Below are 13,461 nucleotides of genomic sequence, written 5' to 3' on the forward strand. Positions count from 1 at the left end.
ACTGTGTCAACTTTTTTGTCTCTTATTACATGACTCTCTGACTAAACTGTAAAACTGAAAAAATATATATTCCTTATTCCTTTTGTTCCTAAAAATTATGTAAAATTTCACTAAACACCTTTCTTGCCTCAAGCTATTTTGTATACTGCTTAAAAACAATAAGACAAAATGATTAGAATTACAAGTGTTTTCTTCCTTGTACAGCATTCTAAATCCAAGGTGCTAATGTTTCTTGAAATGTCCATTAAGCATTATCCCAATATTCTAAGATAAAGCAGATATTTTATTACAATGGAAACGAAAGTACTAGATCACTTACAGAATTTGTGAAGACACAACAACAGAATACTGATCAACTCCTACTCAATCAGGGCTTGGGGTGTGAAGACGTGTTTGAAGGCAGCATGTAAAATAAAGTATCAGAGTTGGGAAAAACATAAGCCAATGAACAGTATCTTAGATCTTTGTGGGAAAAAAGATATCAAAGGAAAAGTAAACTATGGGAGTCAATGTTGAGAAAGACAAGAGAACTTTTATAATTATGAACTTTATTTTTATTTACTATGCCAACATTTTCAGGAGAGACTTTACATCTGTTTTTTAGAATTCATTTTACAGGCAAATTCTAATATACAGTTTGTACTCTAAACTGACTTTTAAAATCAATGGGAAAAACAATACTGCAGATATTATTTTTGCTCTTTGTTAGTAATGACTTAGAGACCTTACATTCTCCGGTATTATTTTGTTAAGTAAATGCTTTACCAAGGAGAAAGTGGGTAAGCTTATTCCCAACAAGATTAAAACATGTATCTTCAGTTAATGACATAGTTGTAGATTGGTGCCCACCATCAGAATCATTTAATCAAAAGTACTCTCTCAAATTGCTGCAGCAAAAACTTAAAGGGAGATGTGAAAAATCATTAGAAAATAGAATTCAAGCATCAGAATTTAAAAAGGAACAAGGCCATCATCCCCAAGGAAAAACATCGGGTAGTACAGCTATAATTAATTTTCAAATGTGTGCTTAAGCATGCAAACATAACCACCCAAATGAATTTAAAAACACAAAAACTACTGGGTAAGATGGAAAGTAAATTGAAATGGTGCTGCAGCCTTATTGATCTTAATTCCAAGCCTGTTCGGTGATTTCAAACTACATCCCCAGTGCCCTAGAGACCAGGAAACCAGTATGACAACTCTGCTCAGAAACCAAGAGTGCACCCCAGTGTCTGTAACACCATTTATGCTACAGGAACATTTGGAAGTGACAGCTGTAGGGGGATCACGCTCTCTCTGATGTACTGAGAAAAAAGTAAAATACTTATCGGGACAATGGAACATTCAAAGAAAACTTAGTGCTTTAATGGGAAAAGTGACATGCTGGGAATATATTTCTGTGAACAGCTGTACTGATAACTTCAAACAGCAACAATTACAAATTTATTTCAACAAAGCCACACCCCATAGGAGGCATTTCGATATTTCAGGCACAATTTCAAGCAATTAAGCTCATTTAAAGTGCAAATCTGATATTTTCTTTCATATTCAGATTTTTACTTGTTAAAGTACTTAGTAAATTCTAATATATATATAAATACAATGAACAGTAGCCTATATGCCTGAAAATATTGCACAAATAAAAATGAGACTCCAAAAGAAAAATGTTAGATGGTCTCAGTTATTAGAAACAGTCTAAATGACATAACTCTATAATCCTTTAATGCCTTAAAATCATCTGCACCTGTACCAATAAACTCCTTAGGCCAAGCTTTCTTTTAAAAATTTGATATGCATCCCATTAACAGCCAAATATCGAAGTCTGAATACTTTACTAATTTCCTCTTTCACAAATATGAAACTTAACAAACCCCATAAAATTTCTTCCTCAGGACTTAGAATTCATATACTGTGACTATCTACCTTCATTGATACCACTAGAACTAAGACAATAAATGGTTTGTGTTCCAGTGGAGGAGGATTTGGCACAGAGTTGATTTACATTAATAGAAGCAATAAACACAGATCAAGCCCAATCTAAGATGATCTTTGATTATTCAGTAGAGTTACATCCTCACTTCCATTTCAGACTTAACATTTACTAAGAAGCAGACAAGCATGATATTCTTGCAGTTTTTAATGAAAACTGCAGGCAAATACTTTGTCATGCAAGCATCCTAGATTTGTTTTCTTTTAATATATTATGCTTCATAAATATACGATGAGCCTATCTTCTAAAAGATTAAGACTCAACAAAGGTAGAGAAAAGTTGAGCTAATTGGTTAACATTTCTGCAAATCCATCAGGGAAGAAAAAAATAGAGAAAAATTGAGTAAATGCATGGAGGAAAAAATGGAGAAAAATAAATTACTGGAGTCAACATTTTTATGTAATGGACAATAAAGACATTTTCCTCAGACTAGGGAATAAAAAATAAATTAAAAAATTTAGAACTTTTCCCTTAACGATAAGGCCAACTCGTAAATAATGTTTCCTAAGGGCCTAAACCAACTTCTAAATAAACCAAAAACCACTAAGTCACTGGTTTTACTTTAGGGAAATATAGTATGATTCACATATTTGCAACATGTGAGAACGGTTTTCTTTCTCCTTCAAAATGACAGAATACGTATGCCCACTTACAACTGCAGCCATCATGGGTCATCTCCATAAACAAATAAGTGCTTTGCTGATTTGCCTGACTCTAACAGTATCTGGACTATATGAAGAACGTTCTGAACTTCACTGCTTCTCCATCAGAAGTGCTGGTACATAAGAGTATGGTACAAGATTTGTCTTGCTCACCTCTTACCAAATCCAAGAATGGTTTCTATCCAGTGAATGGCAAATTCATCTGATAGGTAAAGGAATAATGGGTCAAAATGGTAGCAAACACTTCTTTCAAATTTCTACTAAAAGACTTGCTGTTGTTTTTCTTATAAAGGGGCAATTTCATCAACATACATCTTTTAAAGGAACCTCTAGAAATTTGAGTGACTTTTTGGCAATAATCCTGTTTGATATATTTTTGGTCAGCTGCTCAAAACAAACATTCTCTTTGTAAGGTTATCTATCTGAAAGATACTAATTCATTTAAAGCAGCTGCAGGTGAACAACCTAAAGATGACATGATTTGGGAGAAGAGGAAGGCAGATTTACTGAACTGACAAGTGGCCCAAAGCATAATTAGGTTCGTGCACATGGTAGCATGGAGGTTCCACGCCTACCTTCTACAGCGTATTAAAATAAGAATACTGTCTTTGAAATACCTTCTAGCACCTTTTTAATAAAACAAAATTTCCCATCTTCAATTCTATTTTTTTCCCCAAATCTACCTTTAAAAAATTGTCTTTCAAAAATACACCATAGACGAGGTGGATGGATCACTTGAGGTCAGGAGTTTGAGACCAGCCTGACCAACAAGGTGAAACCTCATCTCTACTAAAAATACAAAAAAATTAGCCAGGCATGGTGGCACATGCCTGTAGTCCCAGCTACTCAGGAGGCTGAGGCAGGAGAATCGCTTCAACCCAGGAGGCAGAGGTTGCAGTGAGCCGAGATTGCGCCACTGCAATCCAGCCTGGGCAATGGGGCAAGACTCTGTCTCAAAAAACAAACAGAAAAAAACAAAAAACACAGAAAACGGAAACCTAGGAGACCGGAGGTGGGGGAAGGGGAGAATATTATGAACTCCAGCTTTCTCAAGATAGTCTTATTTAAATTTGTTATTTTTCTCAAAATATTTTAACTTGTTTTGCTATAGAAAATAGTTTACAATCCCTATATATGGTATATTTATACCCCACATCAAGGTTTTGTGCAAATGTTTCAAGTTCATTATTTCAGTCTTCAGGTATTAGCATAAAATCAATAAATATAAATATTACAATTAAAGACATAATGCTGTGGAACCTTAAAATGGCTATCATGGATCCATAAGCCTAAGGGTTCAAAACTGAATTACCAGCAAAACTCTAGCACCAACATATGTTACAAATGAATACATGTTTAGGTACAGGTTTCAAGGTGTATCTCAAGCTCTCCAAAATTTACCCAGTAACAAATACAAACATAAATGGTTATGTGTGTGTATATGTGTGTGTGCACGCACATGTGTTTGTAAAACAAGATGTAAAGGAATATATAACTGATTTATATGTAATAAGAAACATTTCCAGCCTGGGGAATTTGGGAAATAAATCAATAGTAACATTAGCTGACTGACCCTGGCAAGGAAAAATAAAACTTACATAGACTTTCCATTAAAACCCTAATCTCCTTTATTCATCACAAAGCTTTTGCATAGACCTTTTAAATATACAAAACACTGGCCAGAACTCTGCTTACAGACTACCATCTTCCATTATCACCATATCTTTAGTTAAAATAGTAGCCATATTCACAGGAGAGACAAGTGAAAAGGGGTGAGGTTCTAACAACCACAATAAATACAGACCTTAACAGGACTAAACCAGCAAAGCACACTTCTTGCCTGCTCAGTAAAATATTATGAATTTTCTGACGTGGAGAGGGATGGATAACATGATTTGGGCCTTTGGCAGGCCTCTGAAATGGGTAAGCAAACTTTCGTGTTTACCTGAGATAATTACGCTAAAATGGCATGTACTTCAACCAGGATATAAAATGAAGGAGCCAAACTAGTAGAAGCTTCCACATTTTAATTTAAGATTTGCAGGCTTTCAATGGAACCTCCACCACGGTAGCAAGCTGCAAGCTACACATAAAGCTATTACAGAAGAGATTGTTTTTAAGAAACAAATTGGCAGGTGATGGCTATGTACTTAATGTATCTTTGGTTTAGGAAGACGAGAATATCGATTAGAGGCCAAACAATCTCCAGAATGCAAATTGCCATTTGGATTCTGCATGATTTCTTTTCGTTGTGTTAGTGGCCTTGGGATGCTTGTCTTGGCCTGGAAGCTTTGAGGCTCTAGTTGGGGGCTGTTTGTTTGTTTTTGTTTGAAAGAGCCTGAGGGGGGGCGGAGCTTAGATGCTTTCAGATTCTGATTATTTGCAACATTTGTTTGACTAGATGTTGGCTGAAGTTTTGCTGAATTACATGTTGTGATTATTGGTGACTTTTTACAAGTGGGAGTCCTACTTGGAGATGATTCAGAAACTGGAGGCGGTACCAAAGAGCTCAATATGGATGGCTTTAAAAGCTGCAAGGACTTGGGCTGAGACGTATAACCCACTGGCGGAGACTGATTTCTTCCAACTCTCTTAGCCTGGTCTACTGTACTTGACTCGGGAGGTGTCTGAAGAGAAGTGGGTATAAACTGCATGTCACTAATTTGATTGTTTGCCAAATGATAAGGCTCTTGAGCATTTACAGTAATGTTTAAGTTTGCTTCAGAAGGTGTACTCTTAGCCACATCCATTGTTAATTGTGGGCCTGATGAAAAAGGCTGCTCTTCCAAACCATAGTTGCTTTCTTGTTGCAAGACGTGTGTAAAGCTTTCTTCTGGATGTGCAATGCCCTGATGCATGTCTTGGATTGCGCATTCACTGCGGGCCTCGATACGTTGTGGCTTTATTAGTTTTCCCTGGGTGTGGTCTGTGGGTCTGGGAAGGCTGCTGGAAGGCTGTAGTACTTGAGGCTGTTAAAATTAAAAACAACATTAGCAACAAGTTCTTAGAAATTCCACCCAGATTTAATATAAATACCAATTAGGCTGTGTCGGTACTTATTATGGCTTTAATGTGGAAAATATGTGGAGTTTCTTTTAATTAAAAAATGAACTGCAATATTCAAGCAAATTAGACACATACAAGAGTGATAATGCAAACAAAAAATGATACAGGCAGTAAACACTGAACAAGATCCAAAATTAAATGAAAAAAAAAACATTGAAGTACTAATTTATTATAGAAAAAATTCCTGCCATAATAGATTCATTAGGTATTTTAAACCTTAGAGCTTGACAGAACGATTCTACAGCTTTTGGTTTAACCTCCACAAAGCATTCAAGTGTTAACTGTGACCTTCGGAATACCACTTACATTAAAGTTAAAAAAAAAAAAGTTGTACACCACGTTAACAAGTGTTGTTCTTCTGTCAAGAATGAAAAGCACCAGCAGATAAACAAGATTTACAGTAAATTACTATATTCTCAGTTTATGTGAAATTCTATTTATTTAACAAATATAGGTTGAGACATTTAGCTAATGCTAACCATTTTTAATATTCTTATTGAAAAGTTTCCAAATAAAATGTTTCAAAGTTTATTTGTTCTGTCTCACTCCTATTATGGCTGACATGTGAAAAACAGATCTACCCTAACGAAAAGTAAACATTCATTTACTGAAATTTAGAATAATCAGCCTTTTGAATGATGGCTCAGAGTAAAACAAATGTGAAGTTGCCTCTAACTGCAACTAAAGAATAGAAGCCTACAACAAGGTTCTTAGGGTCTGTGTGCCTCACATGTACTTCCCTGAAGCTCATTGTGTAGTTATGTTTAAAAAAAAAATGAGAGGAACTATGCAATTTCCATGATTTGGGGGTATCCAGTAAAAAATACAAATCTTAAAGCTATCTTTCAATGGCCCAAATAGTTAAAATATATGGGGCAGGGCCAACTGGGCCTGTCCTGATACAGGGGTATTTGCTACAAATGCATTATCTCTCTCCTCTCTCTCTCTCTCTCTCTCACACACACACACACACACACACACACACACACACACATTCTTTAAATAATGTGGGCTAAAATGTCAAAGACTTTGGCAAAGGGCTTTACAATGTGAAACTCAAAGGGCCATTTCTCACTAATAAGTTTTTTTTGCTATGCTAATCCACAAATAAATCTATATAGTAGCTCTAATTTCCCCAACAGAAGGGGCGGATCTATTTATACTGCATCATTTGTGTTTTTTCAGTTCTTCCGCCTCCCTGATCAGCACTGGACAATGGCTGCCCAGGATCAGCAGCCAGGGATTAGATTATGGCTGGATTGGGAGTGACTGAGGGCAAGGCTTATCAACTCATGGAGGATGGTTGGCTATGATGGCATACGGCTGACTTGCATTAAAAAAAAAAAATCAAGACAGTGACTACTCAAAATTAATCTGTACAGAAATGTCACATCAAATCATATTGCACAATGTTTGAAATAAACAAGTCAGCTCAATTGCTGCCTCAAGCTAAATATCCCAGACTTTAAAGTCACTGGGTATTTTCACGGCACATCAACACAAAAATGAATGAACTGTCCCGCAAAACGGAAGATACTAAAATCACCACATAATTAAATCAACAGATTCTCCCTGGGGTTCCCTAGATAAAAATGACCGTGCCAAAGTGATCAAAAACCTTGAAAGATTAGTGAAAAACTAGAGCAGGACCATATTAAACAAACCAAAATCTACCAAAGGGAATAAAAAGTAATCAGGAAGGAGGCACCATCAATTGGTTGGTTGAATGGGGATGTTTTTCCTTTTCACCCTCAAACATGGTAAGATATTCTAGTTCCAAGTTAAAACTCTTAAAGCAATTTAAGACTTCTGAAAATATCAGTGACAATTTAAAAATGGACTTTATTGTAATATGTCTATTGCCAACAAGAAAAAAGGTATAAACATGTGCTATCGGTGAAAAGCATAAAAAGATGATTTTTCAATTAAGACAGGTAATAAACTGATTATTAAGACAACCAACCTCCAGAAACGCCCAGGAAAGGGCCACTGTGAACTATAAATTTGTACTGTTCTGTACTCACAACTTGTACTGTTTTGATTATTCACAGTACCCAACTGACCACTGCTTATCAGAGAAATAAACGGAAATACAGCAGCCAGAAAGACAAGCTACTTGTATTAAATGCAATAAAGCTTCATATCAAATATTAATGAATTAGAAAACATTCAGTTTTTAAAGAATAACAAAATGTTGAGTCAACTGAGAGGAATTTAACAGTTTTATAAATAAATGTCTAAACTACAAGTTAGACATCTATACTATTAGTGAATTACATTAACTAAATCAGTGGTTTCCATATGCTAAATAAAATTTTATATTTTTATTAAAAATTAATTTTGGTGGCATGATATAATTTCCCTATCCCCAACAATGTCTTGCTTTATTATTTATTTGGTAACTATATTTGGAAAATCAATTCCACTACTGTAAAAACAAAAAGTCTCTTTCACGAGGAATAAGAAACACCTATAATGTGAGGAACAAGGAAACAACTTGCTCCTGATACGTGGAAGACTACATGGAAGTGGTTACCCACTAAGGACTGGATTGCCGCTAACTACCCCTGCTAGCAAGCTGAACAACAAGCTACCTCTTAACCTCTAGCAAGCAAGGCAGAGATGTGTTCTGATGGCTTGTTGCTACAATTTCCCCAAATTCTAAACATTAAACTGTGTTCATATAAATGCCAGATGTTAATTCATCCTGCCCACATCCACTGCTGCTTCTATGGTCATTAAAAGGATGCCCTCAGACATTTTTAGAATGTAAATATAAAAAGATCCCATATCCTCATGGCTAAGACAAATAGGAATGAATATCAAAAACTATACACTTTTTAAATGTTTATTATGTATCATGTACTGTATTAGGAGTGAGAAAATCTGGAGCTGAACATAACTTTGTTCCTATGCTTGAGGAGCTTAGTGAGGGAGACAATAAGGTAAAGGAATGATGAGATTATGTCTTAAGCGTAACAACATATGGGAACAAAAAGAAAACATGCCTGCCTGGAGAGGTCGCAGGAGGCATTCCAGAATCGCAAACAATCTGCCCTGAGTTTTAACAGGGTGAATAGGAGTTTATCAAGTAAACAAGAAGGGAAGAATATTCTGTGTAATGAGCTAGTACATGCCAAACACAGAGGCAAAAAAAGAACATGCCATGTTCTGGTCACTTCAAATTTTAGACTGAATTTGAAAGGATAGTGCAAAAGCATAGCTAAGGGCCAGCTCCTAGGACTCACGTCAGGCTAAGTAGCTATGACTTTGTGCTGTAGATGATGGGAGATGTGGATGAATTTTAAGAAGAGGAATCAGAATATCTAATGTGTGTGTTTTAGAATGATCACTCCAGTGGAACCAGTGAGGAATGTAACTAGTGGGGACAAAATTGTCAGAAAAACCATATCACAAGCTATTTGGCATAAAATCTGGAGAGGACTGAAAAAGATTTGAAGGTGGGACAGGCAAGATGAGGTATTGGCTTGTATCCAAAAAAGGCCTTTGGGAAGGCTGTCCACTAATCCATGGATTTCATAGCCTCGGAAGCCCACAAAACCTAGAGGGCAAAAGGAATGCCCCCACTACTGGGGGGACTTCAGGAAAGATCTCATATCTTAACTACTCCCTATAGTCACAAATGAGTAAAACTTTAATTCTGAAACTTGTGGAGGGGTTGGTTACTGAAGCATCAAAATGAGGACCTATCCCCAGACTTACAGAGCTAAGTGCCTCTAACTGAACTCAGCAACTTCAAGTCTTACTTTAGTTAGATATGTAAACTTCAGCACACTATCCTGATAATTCTCAGATTAAAGAGTTCCATGCGTCAAGTTCAATAATGTCAGCAATAGGCACTACAGGGGGGTTGTGCAAAGGCTTGGTAGACATCTTTAATGATAATTGTAAATGTCTATTTTAGGCTGCTTTACAAAGATAACCAAAGACTTGGAGCTCCTTTCAGGCATGTACCATGCTTTGTTCATTTTTCGTTATAGTTGGTATTTCTAGTATTTGGCACAAAGTAGGGATTAAATATACATTTGCTAGATAAATGAATAAGTGAATAAATAAATATTAGTGGTATATTCAAGAATTACTTATTTGGCCAAGAATTACCAAAGTGATTTAGGTCAATGATGAAGCATTAATGATTAAATAAAAACTAGTTTCAAAAAATAAACACTGATGAAAAATAATCTAATAGGAAAAACCCATTGTTCCCTCCAAATAAGTCTGTGATTAGCTTAATGATTCATGTTTAGAAGGATAGCAGGAAATACTGACTGCATGTTATACACAAGCATGTTATACATAAGTACCTCTCATAATGACCTTTTAAAATCTTAGCCACCAAATGTTTTTTATCTGAAGACTAGAAATAGGTTGGGAAAAGTGTCTTAACAAGCATTCAGCTACTAGAAAATTCTAATAATTAAATATGATTACATATGTAAAACATTTAGCATAGGACTTCCTAGCACATAGTATGTGCTCAATAATTTCTTCTATGATTATTAAAACATATAAGAATGATGAGTTCAAGCCATAGCTATTTTGTAACGGGGTCTTCAAAACAAAAGCAAGTTCTTTAGCAATATAATAATAAACTAGAATATGAGGTTTCTAGGCTTCAAATACATAGTTCAATAATGTCAACACTATCTATATGTTTTGAATCCACATCAAGCATATTTGATATGACACAGAAGTCAAGGATCTTTAACTGCCTTCCTGGAGATAAGAACCAGAGCAAAGACATGCAAGTTTAGAGAGAACTTTCCAATGGCTCTACAAAGGAGGTAGTACAACACAATATTGAGTCACTTAGCTTTTAGAATCAGGCTGATCTGAGTTTGAATCCTGGATCTATCACTTATAGATCTATCACTGAGGCAAGATTATTGGGTAAAAATAATCCCACTACCCTGAAATGGAATTTCATAATTTACAAAATGAGGGTAATACCAGTAAATATACTTCATGGAATTGTTGCAAATAATAACCAGTAACAGTACAATGCCTTACACACAAACACCTGAGAAATGTCATACTCTGGGCTCTTAGAGAACAGTGTTCCCTTCTTTCCAAGGGTATAGATTCAAACTCTTGAGTCTGCATGCATGATCTCTAGTTATCATGAGACCCCTAGGTGAAACATATTGTTCTTTTCTTTCTATAAATGAGTAAACTGGGGTTAAAAAATGTTAACGTGTTCAAATTCAAACATTTTGGCAAGTGGCAAAGCCAGAATTTAAACCATCAGATAATTTCTTAAAATACAGCACTAAAATTTAATATTCTGTGCAATTTGGTTAGTTCTGATGAATTCACAGGCTTTCAGAATATACAATACAACCAGATGAGTATTTTAATATATTTTAAAACACTACAGGCAGATATAATACCAATATTAAGGAACTAACTTTCCTGGATAATGTCCTATTTCCTTCTCAGATGATCTAGCCTACCCAGGATAACTTTCAGATACTAAACTCAAGCCATGGTGTGGAGCAGTATTTCTGCAAAGAGGTGATTCCACAGTGACCCATTGGGGGAAACATAATGAACATGAAAAAAGGCAAAGTAGTACCCACCAATGAGCAAAACAGTTCACCTTTACTGTTTTATGACACTTCAAAGATCTACAGCATTAGCATACGGAAAAGCACTCATGCCAGTTTTCATAAGCATTCTTGTTCTAGGGTTATTAGCAAAAGATGGCAGCTAAAACGTCAAGTCCTGATGGAGTAAAAATATGTCAAAGTGTACCAAATAGAAAGCAGGAAATGTTCTAAAGTGTAATAATGCTACTGCATAACAGACATAGAATTTAGCTAATTTTTTTCCTGGGTACATACAAGTTTATTGTTATTATTAAATACATATTAATCATAAAAAGGAAGGTGGAAATAGAGCCATCTGTAACATGCCTGTACTTTCATGCAGGCTCTGACATGCATCATGCAAACTGGAAAAAAAAAAACCAAAAAAGTGATTATGAGGAAGGTGGTAGGAAAAAATCCGAAATTGTACTGTACCACGCTTTGTCAGAGAAGTAATGGACTAACTTCTCAACTCCTTGCCAATGGCATAATGGGAGAGCAGAGACAAGAAAAAGACAGGACAATGGCATCAGAGACCACACACAACACCAAGGATTGCCATGACTGAGTGGCAGCCACAAGTATTTGCTTTGCTATTGTTGTGTTTTCCTAGGCATTATTCATTATTTCATTTAATATATTTGTACATAACAAAAACATTAAATAGATTTATACTTTCTTACTAAAGTAATTTGTGAGTTAGTACAAATACTCATAACCTCAGAAAGGCACGTGTAAAACTTCTCACACACTTAAGAGGAATCACTTGAAGACTCTTACCAAACAAAATATTGAAAATAATTCTGATAAAATTTAATATTCATACTCCAAATACCTACAAAGTTTTAGTCCCAAGTAACCTCTTATGAAGGAGGTAGAAATTAATTTTTAAGTAATTTCAGAGGCTTCTGCATATTATAAGATTAAATAAGTATGTGTTAGATTTATTTACTTATTTATTTGCTTATTTATTTATTTTTGAGATGGAGTCTTGCACTATCACCTGGGCTGGAGTGCAGTAGTGCGATCTTGGCTCACTGCAATCTCCACCTCCCAGGTTCAAGCGATTCTCCCTGCCTCAGCCTCCCAAGTAGATGGGATTACAGGCGCCTGCTGCCACGCTCGGCTAATTTTTTTGTATTTTTAGTAGAGACGGGGTTTCACTATGTTGGCCAGACTGGTCTCGAACTCCTGACCTTGTGATCCACCCACTGTGGCCTCCCAAAGTGCTGGGATCACAGGCGTGAGCCACCACGCTCGGCCAGTTTAATTATTGCCATTGAAGACCACTAAAGGTATAATCTGATCTTAACCTGAATATGATGCAAATTATAAGTGAGGCTCTGCACATCAGTATAGAAAGACTTAACTTGTATCCCTAATACTGTATTACAACTAGATTTAAAGACTTTTGCTTTAGAGATCACATGAAGCCAATCACAGCTTCCAGTGCTTTTTGGGAAAAAGGAATGCTCTTATTCCTCTGTATCTCAAAATGGTGCCTCTAGACCTCAGAAAATTTAGAGGATAACAGATTGATAATATAAACTGTTTAAAAATAATTTCTGAAATAAAGAGTTCAATAGCTTTTCTAAGTTGATGACTAGTTAACGGGTTTGTTTGTTTGTTTTTTTTATAAGTATCAAAGTGATTAAGAGGGACTTAAGTAAGCATTTACTACAGAGGCACAATCACTCTTAGATGATTAATTTCGTGGGTCTATATCTCAAAGACACAGAATCCATTAACATCTACCTCTCAGATGATGTAGAGTAGTTCAGGAAAAAAAACCTAAATGGCATCATAATAGTACAGTTCCATTGATGTGATCAATAGACACAGTATATTTATCCAGAGTACAAGAATACTGTAAGCATTATGGTACAGGAAAAGAGACTGGCTAAAAAAATAAATCCCACAAGCTGCAAAGCAGATTGTAATAAAAGGCTTTATACAGAAACCACTAACGCTGCATTTCTCATAATTTCAAGAAACTAACCCATGCCTACGTTTGTGGAAGGCCTATTGGACCATGAGTTAGATGCACATTTCTAGTCAATTAACCAATGACTATACTAGATAGTCCTTGAAATTGGCTGCAAAAAGGTACAAAATACCATATTTGATGTTAACC

The 13,461-nt window shown here is 35.7% G+C and overlaps 1 protein-coding gene across 10 annotated transcripts in view; it reads right to left on the minus strand.

The window, feature by feature from the left end:
- Positions 1–531: 531 nt before the first annotated feature.
- The window catches only part of CCSER2 (coiled-coil serine rich protein 2), a 192,420-nt gene continuing 179,490 nt past the window's right edge, over positions 532–13,461 (minus strand). For 8 of the 10 annotated variants that reach the window (XM_054503015.2, XM_054503019.2, XM_054503014.1 and 5 more), the window contains one exon: positions 532–5,621. In XM_054503015.2, coding sequence (XP_054358990.1) covers positions 4,803–5,621 — 819 coding nt within the window. In that variant the 3' untranslated portion in view covers positions 532–4,802. Of the gene's footprint in view, positions 5,622–11,762; positions 11,803–13,461 lie in introns of all 10 variants that reach the window. The other 2 variants (XM_054503017.2, XM_054503016.2) reach the window with 1 other exon arrangement.

This window comes from Pongo pygmaeus, chromosome 8 (genome assembly GCF_028885625.2).
Source record: "Pongo pygmaeus isolate AG05252 chromosome 8, NHGRI_mPonPyg2-v2.0_pri, whole genome shotgun sequence".
In the NCBI taxonomy this organism is placed as follows: Eukaryota; Metazoa; Chordata; class Mammalia; order Primates; family Hominidae; genus Pongo; species Pongo pygmaeus.